The sequence below is a fragment of the Ischnura elegans genome, chromosome 5, assembly GCF_921293095.1.
Source record: "Ischnura elegans chromosome 5, ioIscEleg1.1, whole genome shotgun sequence".
Classification (NCBI taxonomy): domain Eukaryota; kingdom Metazoa; phylum Arthropoda; class Insecta; order Odonata; family Coenagrionidae; genus Ischnura; species Ischnura elegans.
This window is the reverse complement of record NC_060250.1, coordinates 67,511,580-67,535,096: the sequence shown is the minus strand read 5'-3', so window position 1 is coordinate 67,535,096 and position 23,517 is coordinate 67,511,580. Positions and strand designations below refer to the sequence as shown.

General features: G+C 40.3%; 1 protein-coding gene across 2 annotated transcripts in view; it reads left to right on the top strand.

The window, feature by feature from the left end:
• The window catches only part of LOC124159017 (rap guanine nucleotide exchange factor 4), a 444,712-nt gene that overhangs the window by 359,345 nt on the left and 61,850 nt on the right, over positions 1 to 23,517 (top strand). The window contains exons 5-6 of one of the 2 annotated variants that reach the window (XM_046534502.1): positions 14,248 to 14,359; positions 22,843 to 23,003. In XM_046534502.1, the coding sequence (XP_046390458.1) occupies positions 14,248 to 14,359; positions 22,843 to 23,003 (273 nt within the window). Of the gene's footprint in view, positions 1 to 12,631; positions 14,360 to 22,842; positions 23,004 to 23,517 lie in introns of those variants that run through there. The other variant, XM_046534501.1, reaches the window with a different exon arrangement.

Sequence of the window (23,517 nt, the reverse complement as noted above, 5' to 3'; positions counted from 1 at the left end):
TGTGAACGAGAAGAAATACGTAGATATGAAAAGATTAGCTGATTGTAGAATTAGCGGAGGGATACTTCAAACCAATCTTAGGATTGTTGACCAGTGATTGTGGTTAAAATATCCTGTCGGCAAAGGTAGGATTATGTGGAACACTTTGAGAAATTCCTTGGCCTTTCTCTCCCTTCAACTTGGGCATCCCTAAGAAATTCCATTGGATATTATTTCAATCCATAAATACTAATCTCTGCGATCCCCGCCTGTCTAACATTCTTATATATCATTTCTTTCATTCATTCTTCTCCCCCTTAAGTGATTTTTTTTCATTCCATTCACGCCCATTACTCTCTCCGTCCTAAACCTCTTGTTTCCTCTGGAACGTATAAAGAAAATTCTTCTCCTCGCCCGCCATGCCCTCTGTTCAGCAATTAATAAAGATTTGAGAGAGATAGGACTTATGCGAGAATGCAGAACAAATTTTTAAAAAAATTAGAAACAGTTGAAAGGCAGTAAAATTTTACGAATGATGAAGCACGGCATTACCCTATAAGGGAAACAGGTAAAGTTTTCGAGCTTCCCTCCGAAAGGAATTTATACCTGGCATCGATACGTCGACGGCTAAGTCCATAAATTTCCAATCACCAGTACGGAGTTTGTTCTTGTGTGAACAATTCGTCTAAATGTTTGAATGTTGAAATTAGTGGCCCTTTTGTGTTCGCAATAACATTTTCACAATTTCAAACTGTCTTAACAACATGTTAGAGCTTATTTTTTTTGTTTAATTCTCAAAGCAGCCGAAGTGAAGAAATCGGCAAAACCTTCGTAACGTTTTATTCCCCGTTTGAAATGTACCCGGGGCGAAAATCCATGAAATTTTCCATGAGCTCTACCCACAGGCGGATTTAGGTGGTCTCGCAGATTGCGAATGAGTTGTCCGTTGAATTCCCGACTCGTGTCTCGCAATTTATCCCCACCTTTCGTGCTGCTCTTCACTAAGTCTTGTTTTTCATGTTTCCGTTCGTGGACGATTAATATTTCATTCCGAAGAATCCCTAAATCCATACGCTTAAAAATAGACAAAATTTGCTATCGTTACGTTCGTTTTGTTTTGTGTATTAAGGAGCCTCAATCATTTAATGTCATATAAATAACTTTCTTAGTAAAATAAAGAGAATATTTCGTATAGTTATCATTGTCTGCTGTTTTTACACTCAAATAACTCTCAGAAGACCGTTTGCCTATCAGACCCTTGTTCCCTCCACCCAGAAAAATTTTTGGATCCGCCCTTGGCTCTACCCTCACCGATTTTAGCCAATATTGAGCGCAGAGTGAGTTATTGTGCCAGAAATAAAAGCTCCAATTCTTATTTCGTGTCGAAAATCGACGTGCTTTTCCGCTAGATGAGGATAATGAAGACTTTCGATCGCCACACGCTCCCTCTTCTTCCCTTATCCATCCACCAGCTCCGTCTAGCACGTTTAGTGCGTCTCGCTCAGAACCATTCCGGCGGGTCCTTTTTATTGTTTCGTCTGACACCAATCCCCCGCCCCTCACCTCCCTCTCGACGGGACATGGCGACGCCTCCATCCTTTCTTCTTCCGCCCCCTGTGCCCTCACCTCCGAGCGTGACACTCCGCCCCCGCTGGTCTCACGTGCCCCTCCAACTGCTGCCACCGAATCGCTCCATCGCCCCCGCCAGTTCCCTTCACGGCCGTGACTGGATTTTTTCCGGAGACAGGGTCCACCTGCCTGCACGGGAGCTGGAGCGTATTGAATACATCCCTCCCGTTTGTTCACAAGTGTGATGATCTTTGTTCAAACCAGAGGGGAAAAATTTTGAATCCGATGCTTCAAACTTGAAGATTCCGGCAAAATTGTCGCCACGAAGATGAATCTACGCGGAGAACTACCCGGAAACCACTCAGCGGAAGCTTCCTATACAAATCTTGCGCCGAGTTCTACCTCTCATTTATGAAAGTAATTTTTTTCGAGATAGTACGAATTCCAACACCTACTATCCGTTTGGCACAATATTTATTTTATTTTATCACTTCCGGACAGGAAAATACAGTGCGATTCTAAGATGATTCTCTTCGCGTCGTTCTGAAAGATACCTGTTCATAATTGCTCAAGCAATCGAAGCCTAGCACAATGCCTCAGAAGTTACATTGCGGTCCCCAGCCTCATTCGTGTACAAGGTGTGTAAAGATTTGTTTACCCGTAACTGTGTTTGATGGATGGCACCGTAATTTTATTTCTTGTAGGTTTGACATGTATTAATATTAGAGATAAGAGAAGGGGGCGTAAGTTCCTAAGAATTAAAACATAGTGTTTCAGGAGGAATCTGTGATACCTCAGGAGGTGGTAGGGAGGACAATTTGAAGCATTTTTGTCCATAAAAATGGGGTTGCAACTCGTTAGTTACTGAGCTATGGCAACTATAAGTTTTTAGATGAACTTAGTTACCATGAAAACAAATTTTTTGTATCCAGCCTTTTCAGCATTGCATTTGATACTCTGGATTTTGAAAGGATATTAAAATAACTCAGGCTGTACACAAATGTGCGAGTATAATTGTATGAAACAATTAATATTTGATATTAATTAAACGAGAGCTTTGAGCGAGTTAACGTGTTCGTTTTTTACCGAATATAAATTGTAATGGTAGGAAAATAGGTATGGTTTTATGTAATATTTCATGTAACCTATTTTCAAAAACCGAAGCGGAAATCGCGAAGACATAATTTTGGAATGGAATTACTGGAAAAGGGGACGGTTATATTAAGCAAAACGGAAGTAGTCGTGTCACTGTTTTGAAAGTTTTGTCATCTATGGGTCGCTTAACTTAAATTTTGCTCAATGCATAACTTCACGTATATTTCTGCTGTAACGAAGACTTAATCGGGAGAACCACAATTCCCGAAGACATTTTTATGGCACATGGAAGGGCATATGAAGAAATTTAATGAAGGCATTGCACATAATTAGTTGAACTATATAATCCCAACAAAAAATAAGACTAAAAAGGACATTATTTAAAGTAGTCTAAAAATATGAATTATTGAATGATCACATCTAATAATAGAATAAGTACCTCGTGCAATACACTTTCTAGTGAATTAATTACAAATTTACCTGAGTAAATGTTTCGAGAACAGAATTCGACTATGCCAGCGTCAATATAAATTTCTGCAGAGTTTTGAATAATGTGGCATTTAAGAGGCCTTGACTTTTTGGGTAATAAATTGTGTTATTAGTGTATTAAGTTCTTTTTGTATCACGATTTTAATAAGTACGATTCATTGTGAAAATAATTTACCCTATCATTGTGATTTCATGCTGGGTGAACTTGAAATTATTAAGTGAATAAAATAAAGAACGCAAGGAGCTATCCGGTTGAGCTGTAAGTTACGCGTATTATGGACAGTGCATGGTCGCTGTAAGTAATCATTGATGCATATTCTTAAAAAATCGCATATTTTATCCCCTTTTCACACCACTTTTCTCACTCCCGTTCGACGCATCTGGAGCATTGCAGTATTTTTAAGGCCGTCGTTTGCGGAGGTCCAAAATTCTGCACATGGCGTTGGGGGCCTAAAACGTCTCGGAATCTTTTGTCCCCGTCCATTCCACTTGGTGATGCGAGGAATGCGGGACGAAGACTGCGTTTGTTTTTATTTCTCCTTCCAAACCGCTCCTGAGACGCCCACCAGCATCAAATGAAATAGTTGGGCGGGAAAAACAACGCCCGTAATTTATTCTGCGGGTTGAAATGGATCGTTCCCTTTCCTATTCATTTTTCGTTCTTTTTTCTTCGAATCTGGACCGTGCGGCCATCGAGAGATATCTGTAAGCGCTTTTAAAGAAGGTTGGTGCGAGACACAAAGTAAGTATATGTCATCTTTACGAAAATGTCAAAATGCACTGTTATACCTGTACATATTTTACCAACCGACGGCCACAAAAAAATAGGCAGTCCGTGCCCAAATTTCTGAATAATGGATTTATTAATGAAATTTTATGCGTAAGTTGCGTAAAACTCGAAAATGTGGGTAAATCTTCAGGGCTGATGCATCTCGAGTCGGAGCTTGAAACCTAGACTATTCTGGAAAAATTAACTCGGTGGGAGTCCCGAAAAGAGTTTACCCACATTATTCTCGGGGTAAGCATCAAATAATATTTCACTTTAGAAATGTGTTCGTAGTTTATTTGAAACGTTACAAAGAACTGACGATCGTGTTACAAATATTACTACGAGCAACCTTGGTTGATCTACAGCTAAATGCTATTTTTTGCGTATTATCTTTAGCCAGCACTTGTTTTTTAGTCACATAGGATAGGACAGGTAATAAAGGATGTAAAAGAGAAGAATTGTGTCACTAAGAAAAGTCTATCCGATAGAAGAGCGGAAGGGAGAGCTGCGTTAAACCAGTCTTAGAATTGTTGACTTATGATAATGATGTTGATCATGAGAACTTGTATCAGCACAGGGAAAATCTTGATTACTCATTGAGAACCTATATTTTTCATTTTAATTAATAACGGGGTACTATATTCCTCATGTTATGTAAATCATGATAAAAGTATAATTTCGGCACTTTATTGTGGTGCTATTTAGTCATTAGCGAATAAATGCTGTCATTTAAGTCAAATCACTGTAGTGACATAAAAATGGTGCTTCCATCGAATCAAAGGCTGGAAAAAAACTATTATTAAAAATGCAAACTTTGAATTTAAATGTTTTTTGTTTCCTAATTTTACTTTTTTTAATCGACAGATTTCGGCTATGATGGCAAAACTTTTTTTAAACAAATTACGCGAAATGCATTTTCTCTGGATTGCGCAATCACTATTTATCCTGTCTCCTCAAAGTAGCTGAGCAGAATGCGTAAAACTCAGAACCAAATTGTACCTAACAAAAGGTCTTATGATGGCCTGCAGCCGCTCGGGAACTCCCTTCTCAGTTTCCCGCTCTCAACGCTTGCCTCATTCATCGGTCGATTTTAACTTAATTCGGTATCGGGATGTTTCTTATTGTCTCAGAATCCGAGATGAGGGTGCTCGAAAGCGACTATTCCCAATGGATCCGCTCCTCAAAATGAATGAACGACTAAGTTGAGACGATAAAGGTGCAGCAGGTAAGCAGCAGATGTCTCCTCGTCGTCCTAAGCAAAGGAGTCCCAATCTCTTTAGTAGCGTAGGTTTTCATTGCAATCTCAATCGCTAATGCCCCAATAAATATATTCTGTATTCTTTTATGCCGATACTTGTTTTGTCTAAATTGTACTCTGTTAAACATGGACTATTTTAATGAAATATGATTATATATCGACCCTCTTACGAGGAGGAGACTTAAGGAGACCGTGACACTATTTACATCCTATTATCATTTCTAACCGAAGGCATATTCCCTTAACTAACCCATTTTAGTAACGACGTATGTTCACATTGATATCTTCTTCATTTATATACAGAATTATGAAAATGATAGTATTGGATTTTTTGATCCATCAAGTTTCACTTTTTGATCGCGAAGAAGTCGCCGGCTATTAACAGAAGGTGGCGATTAGAAAGATTACTCATTCGGCGTTCGGGTAATAAAACTCTCTCAGTGTGGCGATATTGCAAATATTCCGTAGTAGTAACATTTATGTTATAGGGTGCGTCGGCTTCTAAGGCCAATTTGCACCACTCACTGATATTAATGAAAAATGAAAAGAAAACAGTAATGCTTATGAAAACAAGACTAGTATTGAAATTATGTAAAAAAATTCAATTTCATTTTATTAGAGAGGTAGGCTGATGGCAAAAATCTGATGAGTCGAGTAACATGTTCGGAGTTGTCTCCTAGTGCATCAAGTACGTTTCCTCCGAGGTTATAACTCACCCGTGCGCCCCGATGTCTTTCACAGGCCGTCTCGAGATGTCGCACTGTTAGTGAACAATCGCAATCCACGCATTGGAGATGAATTTTCACTTCCGTGAAGAGGTAATAATGACTTAGGACGCAGTGATCTATCCTCAAACTTGCTAAAACGATATCCTCCCGGCGGACATTACTTACGGAGGTCTGCCACACAGATTCTACAGGCTCAACTTCGCGATGAAATATACAGGTTCAAGATTCCAATGCATTTAGAATATTCGGACCCAGACATTCTTAGTAGATGCACTATTAAGTCCCTAAATTTTTGATTAATCCAAATTGGGCAACTTGAGCCGATCCGTTTCAGTCTTTTCATAAATTGACTCACATTAATAATGGTGAACGCATTTCGGGTTTCTTTCATGCACACGGCTCAAAGCGTTTTGCTAAGAAACTCCGCGATCACTAAGTCAAAGCGAGCCGAATGACCTTGCTAATATGAAGTGAAGTCTCGTAGCCTTCATGTTTGTATGCATGTTTCGCGCACCGGCGTCCAAGGTAAAGATAATTTACGGTCATTTATGTACGTGCTTGGATCGTTGTCGTAGTTCATCTTTGTTCACTTCGTAATGTAGTTGTTTCAAGATGACATCGAGATCCATCAGTGCACCGAAGAGCGGAGTAAGATCCACGGCTTTTATAAAAGTATTGCTGCAATCTTCAAGTCATTACGCAACTTTCACTGTAATTGAAAAAGTAGTGGTAGGTATTCATTCCTTAAATGACTTATTACAAATTTATCTTTGTTCCGTTATTTTTTATTTACTCAGCCATATTGCCGAGGATTATTAATATCTATAATTATGAATGTATAAAGAGCATAAAGGAAAAGAGTTGCCATTGTCAGGGGCTCTAAATTGCTCAAATCTTACTTACCCTCGCCAAAAATGCAAATCCAAGAATGAATAAGGAGTTTCAAATCGTATATCATGTTATTTAAATTACGTAGTTGGCCTATGCCCTTTCTAATTAATATTTTTTCTAATTCAGCTTTGTGATAATCCTTATCTTTCACCCACGTTAGATCGTTCCTAATTTTATTTACCAATTTATTCACTTATTCCTGTACTACCGAAAACAGCCCAATTGACCATTTACATCGGTGTTTTTAACTTAACAATCAAATGCGCACGAACATCCATGCCTTGAATAGGGACAACCTTCCCAGGTGTGAATCGAACCCGCGACCTCTTTTGAGTGCCAGACAAGGACTTTACCCCGCCGCCACCTAATTAATGGTAATACATTTTATTATTATGTTTAAACGATTTACTTAGCATTTTTATGGATCAATGTAAGGAATGATGATATTAGATTAAAGAACTCACTCTTTCTGCTATTATTCTGATAAAATATTGCAATCTGATGAAGTAGGAATTATATGCTCTATTCATCCATGAATCACAATTATTCCGTCTAATTTCCCAGTCAGTCATAGGATCATCATAATTTATTTGTAACCCGTTTCAAAGTCAGTTTTCACTTTCTATAATCTTGGCAATATTTCCTAAGGCGCGAATTGCGGACAATTTTAAGGAACTGCTTGATAGCTAATTTTCTGTCGTTTAATTGTCCCAAATATCGGATAAAGCGGTTTATTGCGCTGACGGGCAGCATTTTGAATGCAGAAGCTCGGAGGACGACCTTTGAACGCTGAACATGCTGGCGGCTATTGAGGCCTCGCGTTAATTGTGTCAAAGTGGCAAATGTTTTCGCTTCTCAGTACAGGTTCTTATGATAGCATTCTTCGCTTCGCTGCCACTTAAGGCGTCCCGAAATTCTCACGTCCACTTCCTCATCCTGAGAAACATTTTAATTAATACCCTCAAGTCCTTGGCATCCTGATATCTCTCGCGATAATTAACTATAAAACGGCCATTATCCGGCCTCGCTTATTATACTTATGTCCATAACATCTTAAAATGTCTCTCGGGAACACTGTGTTTTTCAGTAATAAGCTATCTTGAGATCTGGGAGAAAGAAAAGTCCCTGAAATCTAATTCACCCCAACTTGCCTGTCACGATTGTCCCACCATATGATAATGCAATTTTAAATTACCTTCATACTTGACATCACTCTGGAAAATTTAAACCTGTGAAATGTGACCTTCATACGTTATTATTCTTAAATATTAAAAACCAAATTGTCTGTTGGGGCTGAACATGAGGGAGCTGTCTTCGCACATACATATTGACGCCATTTTCACGGAAAAACAATCATAGCGTGAAATGGGAAATGAAATGGTGAAAACGTTTTTGGGTGTCCCAAGTTATAATTGTGGTGGTTTACGTCACCAATGTTTTTAAATATATAATACTTCTGTGAAAATGGTATTGCAGTTGGTTTAACTGGATGGTTATAGTCCTCAGTAAAGTATAATTATCTACTTATGAATGACTATTTCTCTTTATTCATCTTTCAATAACATTGGCAGAAAGATTAACAATTTTTATCAACCGGAAGAAAGGCTTTATTGATTATCCTTTAGATTAGAATCACATATTTTACTCTCTTATGACAGTTATAATGGGATTGGAACCTTTGATGTATGACAATATGCGCAGCATATTTTCGCCGTGGAAAGCATGGAAACGTGAAATATACTGCGCCTACTGGATCGGGAAAATAGCGTCCGTTCCAAATGCTGTCTTCAACGCCTCTTACGTCATCTCCGCATTCATTCAAACAAAGAGCTCATACATCACGCCCCTAATAGAATTCTAACACGTGTCCATTGCTCGTCCGTGTGAACTTCCGTGAAGGCTATGGTTATTTTTTTAATCTTGTACATTTTTAACCTCGATGTGCTCAGATATGAAGTCCTAGTGGAAGCTAATGGCGCCGCGCGGTAGACGATTGCGGTACTGGAACATTCTATTCTCTAGCAACCGTCTTTAGTGCAAGATGGGATACGTAATTGCATTTTGTATTTTTTACTTACTGGCGCTTGCTGAATCAATTTTTCAATACCCTTTGATGTAAACAATTAATTGTTCATATGGATAAAAGCAATGAGGAATTAGGCTTTACAAAGATTAAGTTGGAAATTTCTTTCCTAATTTCGCTCATCTTTTAGTTTTAGGTCCCCTCTCCTCTTTCCCGATTTTCCAATTCCACATCTGATTCTTTTCTTTGCATAAATAAATTTGCTATCATGATTTTCTACCATACTCTTTCCCCTTAATCATCGTAGCGCCGCCATCGGATTTTAGCGGCCATTTTAGAATTAAACCCCATATAAAGTTTTTACGAAAATTTAGTGATTTGACAATTTTTCCCAGGTTTTCAGACGATTTTAGTGTGGTCGGTCGAATCGATGAAATTTTGTTGAGTGAGACATTGAGTGGTCGGAAGTGGGTTTTTGTAGTACACAGATACGCTTTCTATGAAGCTATTCACTGCAGTTTGTGGTGCAGGGGTCGTTGTTCCTCCCTTAACGGAGCTTGCGGCGCGCATCGTAGGCTGGGAAGTGTCGGCTACTTGTTTCGAGTTCTGTTACGTGTTGAATACTTCATTACGGTATTTAATTTCACTACTAATTGGAAGCATTATGTCGGTCACTTTGTCTGTTCTGTGCTCTCACTTCCCCTCCGTTCCTTTCCCTTCTCTCACACCTTTTATTTATTTGTTCATTTATTTCCCACTTCCGCGTAAACAGCACAGAAGGGTTTTTACAACGGGGTTTTCAACATTAGCAAAAGAGCATCACAAACATCCATACCCATCCATCCAGACGGGGTTCGAACCCGCGACCTTCGGTTAGGACTTAGCCCCTCCGCCACCGAGGCCGGCGATATTGCCTTCCCAATTCAGCAGTTCTGAAGGACGCAAGCTTCGCGATGAATGCAGGTTTAAACATGTGAAATGAACTCGCATCATACGTGAGTTTAAGACAAAGGAATGCAAATATTGGATCTTCTTAGAAAGCTTCATGAGAGAGGCTGATTCTCATCTTTCCATCGCTATTAGATGTTCCTTAGGTTCTCTCGGCTTTTACCGTGCTTCAGACCGTTCCTTGAAACGAGGTTCGTTCACTTTGAAGAAAGGAAATAAATAAAATCAATGAGCATTTCAAGTCACTTCGACGATTCCGAAATTAATTGACATTATTTATCATAAATACCCTTAGTCGTTAATATGGTACTAAATTAGCGACGCGACGTGACAACAGCCACGATATAACCTAGCCATGTCACAAAGGTAAATTTGGAGACATCGGAGTCGAAAATCTAACGTCCACAGGGTGTTTTAGGAGGAATCTACAATATTTCAGAAGGTGGTAGGGAAACAATTTTAAGCAATTTTTGCCCATAAACATGGGTTCGACCATGGGCTACGCCTTAGTTAACGAGCTGTGGTAACGCAAACATATTTTGGGTGCACTTTGCTGTTACCATGAAAACGGTTTTTCTTGGTTACCCAGCCTTTTCCACGTTTTATTTAATACTCTGGATTTGTAAGAACGGTAAATAATTAAGGTTGGACGTAATGTTTGAGCTTTCTAAAGCGAGAGCTTTGAGCGGGTACCAACGATATTATTGCACAATCTCACACATTTTGAGATTGTTTCAGAAAATTATAATCGCTAATTTTCGTCTAACCTTAATTATTTACAATCCATAAAAACCCAGAGCATTAAATAAAACGTCGGAAAGGCTAGATACCTAAGAAGAACCGTTTTCATGGTCACTGCAAAGTGCAGCCAACAAAATTGCGTTGCGTTGCCATAGCTCAGTAACTATGGAGTTTTGAGCGCATGTTTATGGAGAAAAAGTTTTTTAAGTTGTCTCCCCTTCAAAAATTTAGTAAGTATTGCAGATTCCTCCTGAAGCATCCTGTATATCCACTCCTCCTCCTCCCACGTATATAGATAAATTAGAAATACAAAGTAAGTGTGGGTGAGTTCAACGACTCGTCCACCGTGGATATGGCACTGTTGACGAATAGACCCTCCGACAGTTCAGTAGAACTCTGCTCATATTCCCCTATCTCTTCATCTGTTTACTCCGCGCTCCCCTCCCGTGGGATAAAAACAGGCAATTTATCACTCTCCCGAGCCAAGCAATCTAATTCCCTAATCTATTCCTTTATGGCCCTCCTTAAAACACCATCTTTCTCTCGTTCTATCTCACTCTCTTTCCTGGTACTCCTCCCCTTAGCAACCTCTCTCACAACCAAACTCAACGCGGGCCCCACCCTATCAACCTCCCACACATCCACCAACCCGTCAAACGAAACGTTGGAAATGGTGGCGGAGGAACGAGTGTGACGACTATAATGAAGCCCTATTCACAACATTTGCTCGAATTGCCTTAATAAGACGCTATCCTAGGGTATAACCTTGGACTAGCCAGTGGTGAACCTATACGATGTCAATGGAAAGTACACATTACATTTAACGAAAGTACATAATCACTTCAGTAAGTATCACAATTCCACAGATATCAACTTTTCCTCTGAAACCATCATTTCTCCACATGGGAATTAGGTGACTTAGTAGCGTCATTAGTAGAGAACATTCATTCCGGTTCATACCTCGCTCAAGCCAAATACTTTTTTCTCTATGGAATGGTAACGCTTGATTATATCCAGTGAAATTTTGAAGTTTTACACTAGGATGTGGAGTGGATTTTATTTCATCATTTAAATATTTCATCAGTAAAAATATTTTGTCTCAAAGAAAATTCCGAGGCGAAATTTTTATGTTTGAAGTATAGGTAAATATTGACAAGGGCCAGCTATACTGCGGTGACAGCACGGAGACCTAAGATAACACGACGTACACAAGTGACAAAACGACTTCGTTTTCTTCCACGGATTTATTTTCTTGGTACAACATGTTTCAACCTCGAAGAGGTCATTTTCAAGGAAGTACCTGTAGGATTTTTATGTTTCTTTCGTTTTTGTATTGACAAGTTACTTGTTGAAATCTCAAGCTATCACTTTGAAATGTCATGGTTATGTAGAGTGAAGCTTAGCTATTATTTACTGAAACATTAAAACCTATCCCCCAAGAAAGCACTGATTAAGTAAAGTTTTCATACTTGAGAAAGAGGCAAATGTTGGTAGTGAAGATTTCTCGGGTCTGAAACCGGGTGAGGTCCTCCATATCTCCTTCCGACGTTTCGATGTGCAACTCAGGGGTTCATCGTCCTCATGGATTTAGGAACACAAATGAATTGGATTAATTGAGGACGATGAACCCCTGAGTTGCACATCGATCCGTCGGAAGGACATATGGAGGACCTTACCCGGTGTGAAACCCAAGAAATCTTCACTACCATTGTTCGTCGGAAAAAAAACAGACATTATATCAGGCAAATGTTGAATAAAGTCTACTCTATAACTCAAAAAATGGCAAGATAATGGCTTAATTTTGAAACAAGTAGGCAATCAGGAGGAAAAATAAATAGCGGCCGTACGGGAGCGATTCTTTTTTTATGAAGACTGCGGCCAGGGGAAACTGTGTAACTCGGAAGGAGACCGAGAGAAACTTGTCACTGTCTCGGTTTCTCCAGCTGTCAAACACACCTCCTCTCAGGTTCCCCTCCTCACCTCAAAACCTCCTCTCCTTCCTTTCCCAGCGTTCCCTCATTATTATTGCCGAACTCCTCCCTACCTGACTCTTTCCCTACACAACGCCTACACTCCTCCCTCCCCCTCTCCATAGCGGAGACCACCACCACTACCATCAGCACTCGCACTTGTCTGACTCACGGCCTCACTCGGTTTCAAGCTCTCGACCTGGAAGGAAGGCTATCTCTCTTTCGCTCTCTCCCCTACTACGCCTCTCACCTACCTTTCTTCCCCTCTGCCGGGCGAGCCAGTGTTGATTTCCTGGCGGCGGGACGCCTCCGGGGTCTTTTCAACGGAGCTGAGCCCGCACCTGTTCGATTGGTGGGAAGCTGGAGACATAGCCCTCGGGGTCCAGTGCTTCCAGACGTCCCAAAAGGGGTTGTTGGCCCTTACGTCGCGTGGGGTCCGACGACTGAGTTTTTCCGTGATATTGGAAGTGTTTTATAGCATGCGGATCGTTTGCATGTGACATAAGTGGTTATTGCGTCATACGGTGATCGTGGGAATGGATACAAGTGGTGTGTGCTGTCTTCCGATGCGTAGGGCCAAATTTGATATCTAATATTGATTAGAAGTGTTGAGGATTGCCTGTAATTGCGTATTGCGTTCGGGCAGTGTGTTATATGCTACATTTTAGTGTTAGATTACAGTTTTCTCCGTTTCAAAGTGTGGTACCACAGCCAAATTCTGTAAAATAATTTTTGTGGTGTGTTCAATTGCAGTGGCCTGAGGTATACACTACCTCAAGGTTCCAACTTTTACCCCTTAAGTGTAGTTCATTCCATCCCTCCTCGTGTCGAACGTATGCGTATAAGCTCTTATGTCAGATGGCACCTTAATTAGTGGATTCACGTTTCCTTCTCTACGAGGAGAGCGAATGCCGCCACCGAGTTTCCCTCCGCCATTTTCCCTCCTTCATAGATGTTCTCAGTGTTCAGCCTCCCTCCTCATCCATCCGTCGATAACAGTGTGATCGACCTCAAGTGTTCCCTGCCGCATCCATCGAATATAGCGTAAATAATAACGCGACGCGGTGGGGTCGCCGAAGGTATCCGCCGATGTGTCTGGTATCCGCGCCCGGGCATGCCCCCCGCGGTGTTCTCCAGCCCTTTACCTTTCCAAAGCCCGCCCCGCCCCGCGGGGATCGACGCGGGGGCGAAGGCGAGGCCCGAAGCCGGTCCCTTGGCCTCGCGGCCGACGCCGCCTGATGAAGTCTCCGCGGGGAGTGTCGGGCAGGACCACGTGGTATCTGGGGCTGGAAGAGGAGGAGACGACAGTGGCGAAGGAAGAAGGTGGCGTAACAGTGAGGCGGGAGTGTGGGACGGGGTTCGGGAGGCGGGCGAGGTGGCTGAGGCGTCGGGGTTGCCGGGAGACGGGAGTGACGGTGTACGTGACGGAGGACGGCGCGTGGTCTGAGGACGCGTCGGAAGGCGGCCTTAACGGGCGGAAGGCGACCTCCTCCTCCTCATTCTCGTCTTCCGAGGAGGACGCGGAATACGATGAGGACGGAGAGGAGGAGGAGGAAGGTTGGGAGTCTCGGTGGTGCCGTCAGGGTGTCTTGGGACGTGATGTGTGCCCCCCCACGAGTGTTGAGGACCCCGGAGAAGGCGGGGCCGGCTTCCGGGGCGGCACTGACCCGCCAGAAAGTCCCCCTCCTCCTCCCCGCGACCCCTCACATGTCGACATCCTCCTCGGTTACCTCGCGTACGAGGCCCATCTTTCGGGCGAGAGACGAATCCTCGTCTTCTCTTTGCAGAAGAACCGCGAGGCCATGGCGGATCTGGCGGTCTCCGGGTCCAGCTCGGCGGCCTTCCAGGGGGTTATCGGCGGGTCGGACAGGGGAGCCGGTGGACCCAAGCTGCGGAACGGTGAGTTTTTTAAAATATTTTATTCCACATCAGCGTGCCATTCTTACATATAACACACATAAGATTCTATGCATCGCGTGTTACATCCCCGGATTGGCATACCGCAATTAGTGTTGCCTAGCATTTTCTCCACATACCCTACAGTTTCTTTACCTTCCGGTGGTCATTCTTACTATAAACTTCTCCTTGGGGGAGTGGTAGTCCAGCCAATGGTGTAATATGCCGCTCTTCGAAAAGTCACGGGTTCGAATCTCGGTTGAAGGCTGCGACTATAATAAAATATAGTTTGCCCTGGTAAATGAACTGGCCCTGACCCTGAATGTATGGAACTCATAAGCCTGTGTGTTAGTCCTGAATGGGCCATACCCTTGTATAGCCAAATCAACTTTCGAATTGTAGCACTGAGTGGGTGAACCGTCTTGATTCACCCCAGGACTTGTCTATTGTTCTTCCTCTGGTCACTTATCCTTCATTTTTTCTTTCAAATGTTTTCAGAGTGATTGATGCGGTTCATGAAACGGCCAATTCACCGTCCTGCTCTGTTGGGGTATGGTGCTCCACCTTTAGGTTTCCTACCGTATTTGCTCCTTTGATTTTTTATGCTTCCTCTTAAAAATAGGTAGGGAACATTAAAAAGTCAGCCTCCTTCAATTGTATTTATTCCGTACCATGCGTATAGTAGGTGGTTATTTTTATGCCTTGTGTAATTCCTCTTTTCTTCTATTGAATTTATTTTTTAATGATTACTTCATGGGCCGCCAAAAGAATTGAAAAGTAATGAATTTGATGGATTACATTATCATGTGTTTGAATTTCAGCCAATACCCCTAATTTTACCTTATTTCCCCGTGAAACTCGGATCAATTTGTCCGTCAGCTACTAGTGGCGACTATTGTAAACCCATTTAGATGCGCGGTGGACGACAACACACTTATAGGCCGACTTGACGATCCTCTTTTTTTAATATTCGTGATCACGCTATTCTTCTCTTTCTCCCTTTCTCACCTCGATCCTGTTTGACTCGGTGTGAATGAAGCTCTACCAGATTTCTCTCACGAATATGGCGTGGTTTATCAGCATTTGGGTCTTGTATTTACTAACGGCAGAAGTGCTTTGAGTCTAAGATACCCGGTCGACATCTTGTCATTTGGCGATAAAATATCGGATTTAGCGAAGAAACTCAGATGCACAAGAGACACAATGAGATGCAAAGAAACACTTTACACAGGCAGAAGGATGAAAGCCCATTCTATCGTAGATAATGTCAAGTCTCCTACGTCATGATAAAATCTTTTAACGAAAATAGATATTTTGTGACTTTGAACACCAACGATGGCACTCATTCATCACTTCTACTTGTAATTTATGGGGTAAATATGGGCATCGAGCCATTGATAATAGTGCTTAAAATGAGGTAAAGATTAGAAATATGGCTCCCAATTTTGGAACAACATATATACCGCCGGCCCCGGTGGCGGCGGGGTAACGTCCTCGCCTGCCAAACAAGAGGTCCCGGATTCGAGTTTCACCTGGGTAGGTTTCCCCGGTTCAGGGTATGGTTGTTCGTGTACGTTTATTTGTTACATTTGTTGAATAACCCGGTATAAAATGGCTATTAAGTTCTGTATCCGGTGGTTTGAGAATAAAATAAAAATATAACTCTCTTATCTTTTATAGCCGAGAAATTTTATTTTCATTGAAAGGTAAGAGTTAAATTCAAATTTATGTGGGAAAAATTTATATTTAATGAATTTAACCACGAATGGCTTGATGCTGCGAAACATGCTGAATATTATTGAAGATTGGTTCTTAAATTTCCTCCTCATTATTTAGTGTGAAACTAATTTAATCGCATGTTGATCATTATTGGGTAATATTTAAATATCTTAGGTAAGGGATTAGTGCCAAAAGATGAAGATAATGCGCCTTAACTAGTCGTGGTCAAAATTCTTAATTGAACATTTAAAAGTCAGTCTTCTTCAAATTAATCAACGTCTCGCTCAATATTGTAACTGCTCTTGATTGACATATACATAAATTCTGAGATTGTCTTAAAATCCTCCTCTTAAAAACTTTTTCAGTTGACTTTCACCAGCACTCCGCGACAGTATTTCGGCGTGGGTATGTACGAAAGCATTTAACCTCGAAGATGAGAAGGGCTTTCCCACCTTATATTTCACGATTCTTGAGTCATAATTGAATTATCTTTAAGAATCATTAATTATTCGTAAAAGTTAAAAAGGAAGTGAACTTTACATGCATATGCAAGCCGATAAGTCAATGCAACAAAAAAGCGAGTTACTTAACAATTTTAACTTATTCTATCGGAATTATATTTTCCCGCATTACTTGCATAATTTTAAGATATTACCTAAAAAAATAAAACATGTGAATTCTAAAAATTGTTCATCGTATTTTTTTGTAAGTTTTATCTCATTTTGGAGAAATTATGATATTCCTCCTTTCATAAATAATGTAAAGGTGTGATGTGCAACGTAAACCATATGATTGCCAACAATTACACATCTTACATCACAGCACTTAATGTATGATCTAAGAGTTTCATTTCACTAATTTGTTAACATCCACCCGTTTACAGATGGAAACGGGCGTATTCGATAAAGGTTATAGGAATCGCATCGAAACTAATGTGCATCATTATCGGGTAATATTTCAATACTTTAGGTAATGGAATAGTGGCTGAACATGAAGATAAACTAATCGTGGGAAAAATTCTTTATTGGACATTCAAAAGCCACCTGGAACGTAAAACTTATGGTTGTCAGCAATTATTCATCATACTACTTAATTTAAATACAAATAGCTTACTTACACTAATTTTTAAATATGTACCTGTTCATAGATGGAAAAGGGCGTAGTCGATTAAGGTAGAAGTAATCGCATCGAAACCCTCATCTTTATAACTCATTCGGTCGGTCTTTCATTAACACCGCTCGACAATATTTTGGCGTGGGTAAGGATGAACACTTTCGCTCGGTAGAATTCGGGCCGTTCGGTGGGCGTGGTTCTCAGGTGGTTCTCTCATCCTTGGGTGTGACAATCCCGGCCCCACCTGGTGCAAACAAGCGGACGACACAGCTCTCCCTCTATCGGAATCCTTGCCAAAGTTTGTCAAAACTGGTGTGCTAGCTGGAGGGGCTTCGTGGCCCTGAGAAACTTAGGAGATTGCTCATCGACGTCCCTTCTGTAACTTTGTCATGTGATACGAGTTATCACTGGTACTGACTCTCCGTAATGGTTTCAAAGTTGAAAATATGAATATTTTCCCATTATAATGGAGCAAAATGTACTAATTTGGATTTAAACTTATTTATATGCGTCCTTATAAACACAATCGGCCTCAGATAACGGAATTTTTTTAAGATGGGTCGTAAGCTCAGCTGCTCAAGTTACTATTGATATATTATTTCAATTTATCAATGGACATATAGAAAGCTAGCTCAATGGCCGCCTTATTTAAGTTTCATTTTCTCACTTTTTCCGTATTCATTACTCTTTATATTCCAATTGATAGTGAACTTTTTTACTATTCCATTCAAATTTTTTAGTGTAGTGATTGCTGCATAGTGACTCCGAATTATCTATTTTCTCAATTATGCTGTCTCCGTTTACTAACCAACCACTATTTATAAACACCAGCGATGAAGTTCGCCGTGAAAAAATATTTAACTGATTTGTATATTTTGTATCTGAAGCTCAATTAAATTATGAAAGTGAAAGTTTGTTTCATTTCTGATTGATGAATTAACTTTTTCATTGTGCTACGAGATTGTAATTGATAGAATGAAAGGATACAAAAAATGATTTATTCTCAGCGATTGAATTATACCAGCTAATTTAATTTCTATTTTGAGAGAGGATTGCGCCTCTCGAATGTTGTGACTAATTTATGGTTTATTCCTATGTTTCAATGCATGGACAAGAATTTGACCGTTTATTTTTTTATTAGAATCACAAAGGTCCTAAGAGATTAATCAATTGTTTGCATGAATGGAATGATTGGATGAAGTTTGGAGACCTAAGAAAACACGTGTTAATTGTGAAATGAGACAGCTCGTTGTAATTTAGTGCCGCAAATGAACCGCTCTCAGCGAGTAATATCTCATTCCTTAGAAACCAGTCATCAATTTTAGGAATACGGAGAGGGCATAGTGACTAGGAAGAGAGAGACTGACGCTCAATTAATCTACCATGGAATTACTGAGGATTTGATCCCGTCATATGCAACTGGTTTAGTTATGTGCGTCGTTCGCACTACGTATTTCTTGATGCTAAGCATGATTCTTGTATCAAGAAAAAAATATTTTTCAGATAGCTATAGCGTTAAATTTTTCCTCTTTTCAACGTTTTATTTTTTAAATAGATCGTTCATTCCACCAGAGGCGCAGCTAGGAATAAAGGTTAGGAGGGGTTTTAGGCGCAACTAATACTGGGGGTGTTTGAGGGTGTGGAAAATCTGCCAGGGTAAGCGGAAGGTGCGGGGGCCCTCTCCAGAAAAATTTTAGGATAAAAAGTGAGTTTTACGGCTTTCTGTGGAATATTTTATAAATCATTACACTATTCTATAAGTATTATTAAGGCAATCAAGTAAAATGGATTTAACTTAAAAAATTCTCTGAGCTCTGGGGGAGGAGGTTCAACCCCCAAAACCCCCCTCGCTGCGCCCCTAGATTGCACATTGAGAACTTAGGTACGTCAACAAATGACAATTCGCAATCTCGCTATTTAGTCTTAGAATATTATCGACGACACTTCAAATAAGAACTGAATGTTGTAATATATTATGTGTTGGGATACGGAGCACTTTCATGTTAAAGTTCCGTCACTTCTTTACAAAGGCTTTAAGAAAGGGCTTAAGGGAGTTAACTCTATAATTATTATGTAATTACCTTTCGCGATTGAGGTATGTCAGAACACTATGGCATTGATTTTCTCTGTGATATTCTTATAGATCGTATCGCGGGTGTTATAGTGCGAGCAGTCACTTATGATTCTGTCTTTTACGAAATTATACTTTTTGTGGAAAATTCCATAAATATTTGAAACTGCTAACCAATATAACGGGCCAATAAAACTGCATTATGGTGAACCAAATTAGGATTTTTTGACATTTTCGTTTGGTAGAATGAATTGAAGTGATTTTATAAGTTTTTATTCTTTTTCCAATAGTTAGTTTCTTAAATTTTATTGTTGCTAGTCGAATTCGTAACGGGAGGCCCAGATCAGATACGAATATATTTCATTATGTAAATGATTACTCTCTGATTATTACTTTTTGGCTGACAAAAAAATAGTACGGAAAATTAAATATCTGACGCATGGATTATCCATTTGCTCCTAATGATAACAATAGGAAGCAGAGTGTAATTTAATGAAACGAATATATAAATATGGATATTTAAGTAAGCGATTATGACGATAATGCGATGCTGATTAGTAGTCCTGGATAAAAATATGTTATATGTTCATTAAGTAATTGAAATATTTTACAATCTAGTGGAAAGTTATTAGTTTCACTTTTTACGAGAAGAAATGAAAGCTCGTAATTTAAGCTGTACCTATGATGAACATTTGTACAATGAGTAAAGAACGACACCAGATGCATTCTTCTAATTTTCCTTCTAGAAAATTTTTTTCGTATTTATGACGAGGAATGATATTATTCGAAAAAAGCTCCGTATAAGAGCGTCGTTGAAGTGAAGGTAGCGCATTGTAAATTATACTTACTGGCAGACGGGAGCCAAGGCTTTCGATGATAATCGAGCATTATTTTCTTGGGATAGCGTCGCGTATGATTTTAGAAACGACAGCAAACGTGATGGTATCCCCGAGAATATGCTACGTGAGCTTAGACTTACGTGCAAACTTTATTTTGTAAAGTCAGCGCAACAGTAATAATAGCTCTACAACTAACTTTAGTGCCTCATTGTTAGGTAACGCGGTCTTTTTGAAACCGACTCTATATTAAAGTGGAAAACTTAATAGATCAATTGGTTGGAACGCTTATAATTGGGTGGAATGCTAAGGATCGAGTGAAACATTAATTCAATAATAATATTGTAGCTAGATAATCTCCACATTCCACAATCTAAGAACTCCCTTCAGTCGGTCTTCATCAATCGCTATTTGAATTTCCCACGTCTCTGACCTTTCAGGAGAGTTTTTTCGCCTTTTTTTTATTTACTTTCGTCATTTTCTCTGAGACTTAGATGAAGATATTAAAAGTGAAATATTTCCAGCAAGGTAATCATAAAATCTCAAGGATTTTCCCTAATATGCGGGGGTAAATTACGTTGGAGCATTTTATTTTTAAACGGCTGGTGTTCTAACACCCTCAGCCATACGCCTATTAAAGCATCTTGTGGGGCAGTATGTCGATAAATATAAATAAAAAGTTGAGTTATTTTCCAATCTGTTATAATCTTCTATTAACTACGAAATACTTAACGTCGTAATTTGATCCAATATTCATTAATGATGAGTATTTGTACAATGGAAACGAAACCCTAGGGCGGGTTCGCGGGGATACACTCCTGGGGCAGGGACGAGCTTTTCTCCTCTGCACCCAGAAGGGGAAGGACGGGAAGGAACAAGGAAGGAGGCACCGCCGCGATGAGAGCCCGACGACGCCTCCAAGGGAAGGATAGGAAAGGAAGGGAGGGGACGAGGATTCCCGCACCGTCACAAAGGCGGGCGGGCCCTACTATAAGCGAAACCAAGCATACGCAATTAATATACTAACGACCTTGGAGGATTATTCTATGAGGAAGAATAATCCAACGATCAAATCGTTAGATATGAGCATTAGTACAACGCGATGTTGAGAACAACAACAGAAACACGCCTATTAGTTTCATTCGAGAAAGACCCAATTAAGTCGAATCAATGGCACAATTGCCGAAAGGTCTGAGGACTAAGACTTCGGGACCTTTCGATCAGTAGCAAACCGCCCTATCCCCTTGGCCACAACGCTTCCTGAAAACATAGATTATTTATTTTTTTACATTAATTTCGTTGGTTTTGGACGAGGCTAGATTTACCACGGGCACTCTCGTCTTTTTACTTCATCATCATTAGTCTACAATCCCAAGATTGGTTTGACGCAGCTCTCATTTCCCCTCCGCTATCCGCTAGTCTTTTCATAGCGACCTATTTATTCTCTTTTACATCCTTTATGACTTGACCAAGTAACTCTTTCGGGGTTATCCCTTGCCTTTCTTCACTTCCACTTGTCTTTGCGATTGCTTTCATCAGGCCATCATATCTCATAACGTGGCCAACTAAGTTGCCCTGTCTCTCCTTAATGTTTTTAGAAAAATTCTCTCTTCTCCCACTCTTCTTGGCACTTCCTAATTACTTACTCCGTCGATCCATTTTATCTTCATCATTCTTCGTTTACCTGGGGTTCAAAAATTTCGGCACGTATTTATAATTGCTTCTTTTCGTATTGTGATGAACAGATTTTTCGTCAGTCCATTATTTTTTAGTCGTTGATATATTGAATGAAGCGCTACTCCTGTGGTATCAACGATAGTATGTATTATCTGAACCTAGTCTGATTTCCATCATTTTTCATCTCCCCCTTAATATTTTCGTATTTTAAGTTTTGGTGGTGGTTTTCGTGATATAGTTGGTATTTGATGCATCTATATTTTCCTGTATTCCTTGTTGAACGTAGTTTTGGGTTCTGCCTAAGAAGATAAAATTCATAGGGCCGTACTTACTCTTAGTATGCTATACGAACCCTTTTGAAACATCGCTATGAGTCCGAATGAGCGGGGCAGTAGAGTATACAAATGTGTATGCATCATGAATAATGATAAACGATGATATCCTTTAATGATAAACAGTATTCTACAGGTCTTTCTAGTGGCTTGCAATCATCGTCAGGTACTACATTATTCTTAATCCAGATCTTCGAAAAGAAGGGGAAGGATTAGAAGGAAGAAGGGGGGGGGGGAAATAAGGAGGATGATGGGGGTCGGAGGAGGTACAGAAACATAGTCATAACTAACTAACTAGCAAACAAACAAGTTAATGAACTAAAAAACTCATTTTCGTTCAATAAATAAAAATATCTTCCTTTTCTTTTCCACAATATCCCACTGTTCGGCCGCATCTAATCTTTGTTCTTTTTCTTGAAACCGTAATGACTGCACAAATTCACTGTTACCTAAGAACCTACTGAATGTAGGTGTACCATGATCAAGATTACTTCACGAAATGAGTAATCGCGATGTTCTACAGCGGCCATTTTCATCAAGGTATCTTAATAAATAAATAAACCCTTAAAATGTAAAACGGCCGCATTTAATCTTTATCCTTTCTCTTAAAACCGGATAATTTTCACATCTCCTCCCTCTATCCTTCTTTGATATGGTGTTCCACGATATCTCTCCGGAAAAAACTTGACTCGATTGTATGCATGATGTTTTAATGTTTGTTTTCCCTCTCCCCCGCAGGATTCAACTCGGAGGGCGTGTCGCGGTCTTCGCCGCCCCCGCACCAGGGGGCGACCTCTACGTCGCAGACGCGCACTCCCACCCCGCCTTCCCACCAGTCCTCCGCCTCCAAGCGCTGCTTCAGCCCGGAGAGCCCCAGTCCCGCCTCGGCCATCACAGATGTAAGTCAATTAGCCCGCGGGGTCCACTTCCTTCGTCGGCTCCCTTTAAGTGGGCGCCAGATACAACGTGACGACGAACTTTCCGAAACCGTTAATTGAGACGACTGCCGCAGCTTCCCCCCATAGGGACCGTGGGACTTCGTAGAGAGACTTTGGTTCCGTTTCCTTCCTGTGTCGCTAAGGGTGCCTTCCAGTCAAGGTAGAGGTCCCCACCGTGCAATTACAACAATATCGTACTTCATGTGAGGTCGTTTTTCATCGGTGCAACGATGCAGTTATAAAAAAATTCTTTTCTCCTTTCTATTGGCCTGAATTTTTATTGATTCATTTTTTATTCATTCATGAATTTTTATTCATTCATTTTATTGATTATTGATGTTGGCCGTTGATTCATCTTGGAGTGTAGGTCTTCAAAAGTGAAATGCAAAATTTTTGGCCAACGTTTCGTTATATTTTTATACCTTTTACTCAGGGCTTTTTTTCAATGGATAAAATTTTTTCATGAACAAAACTT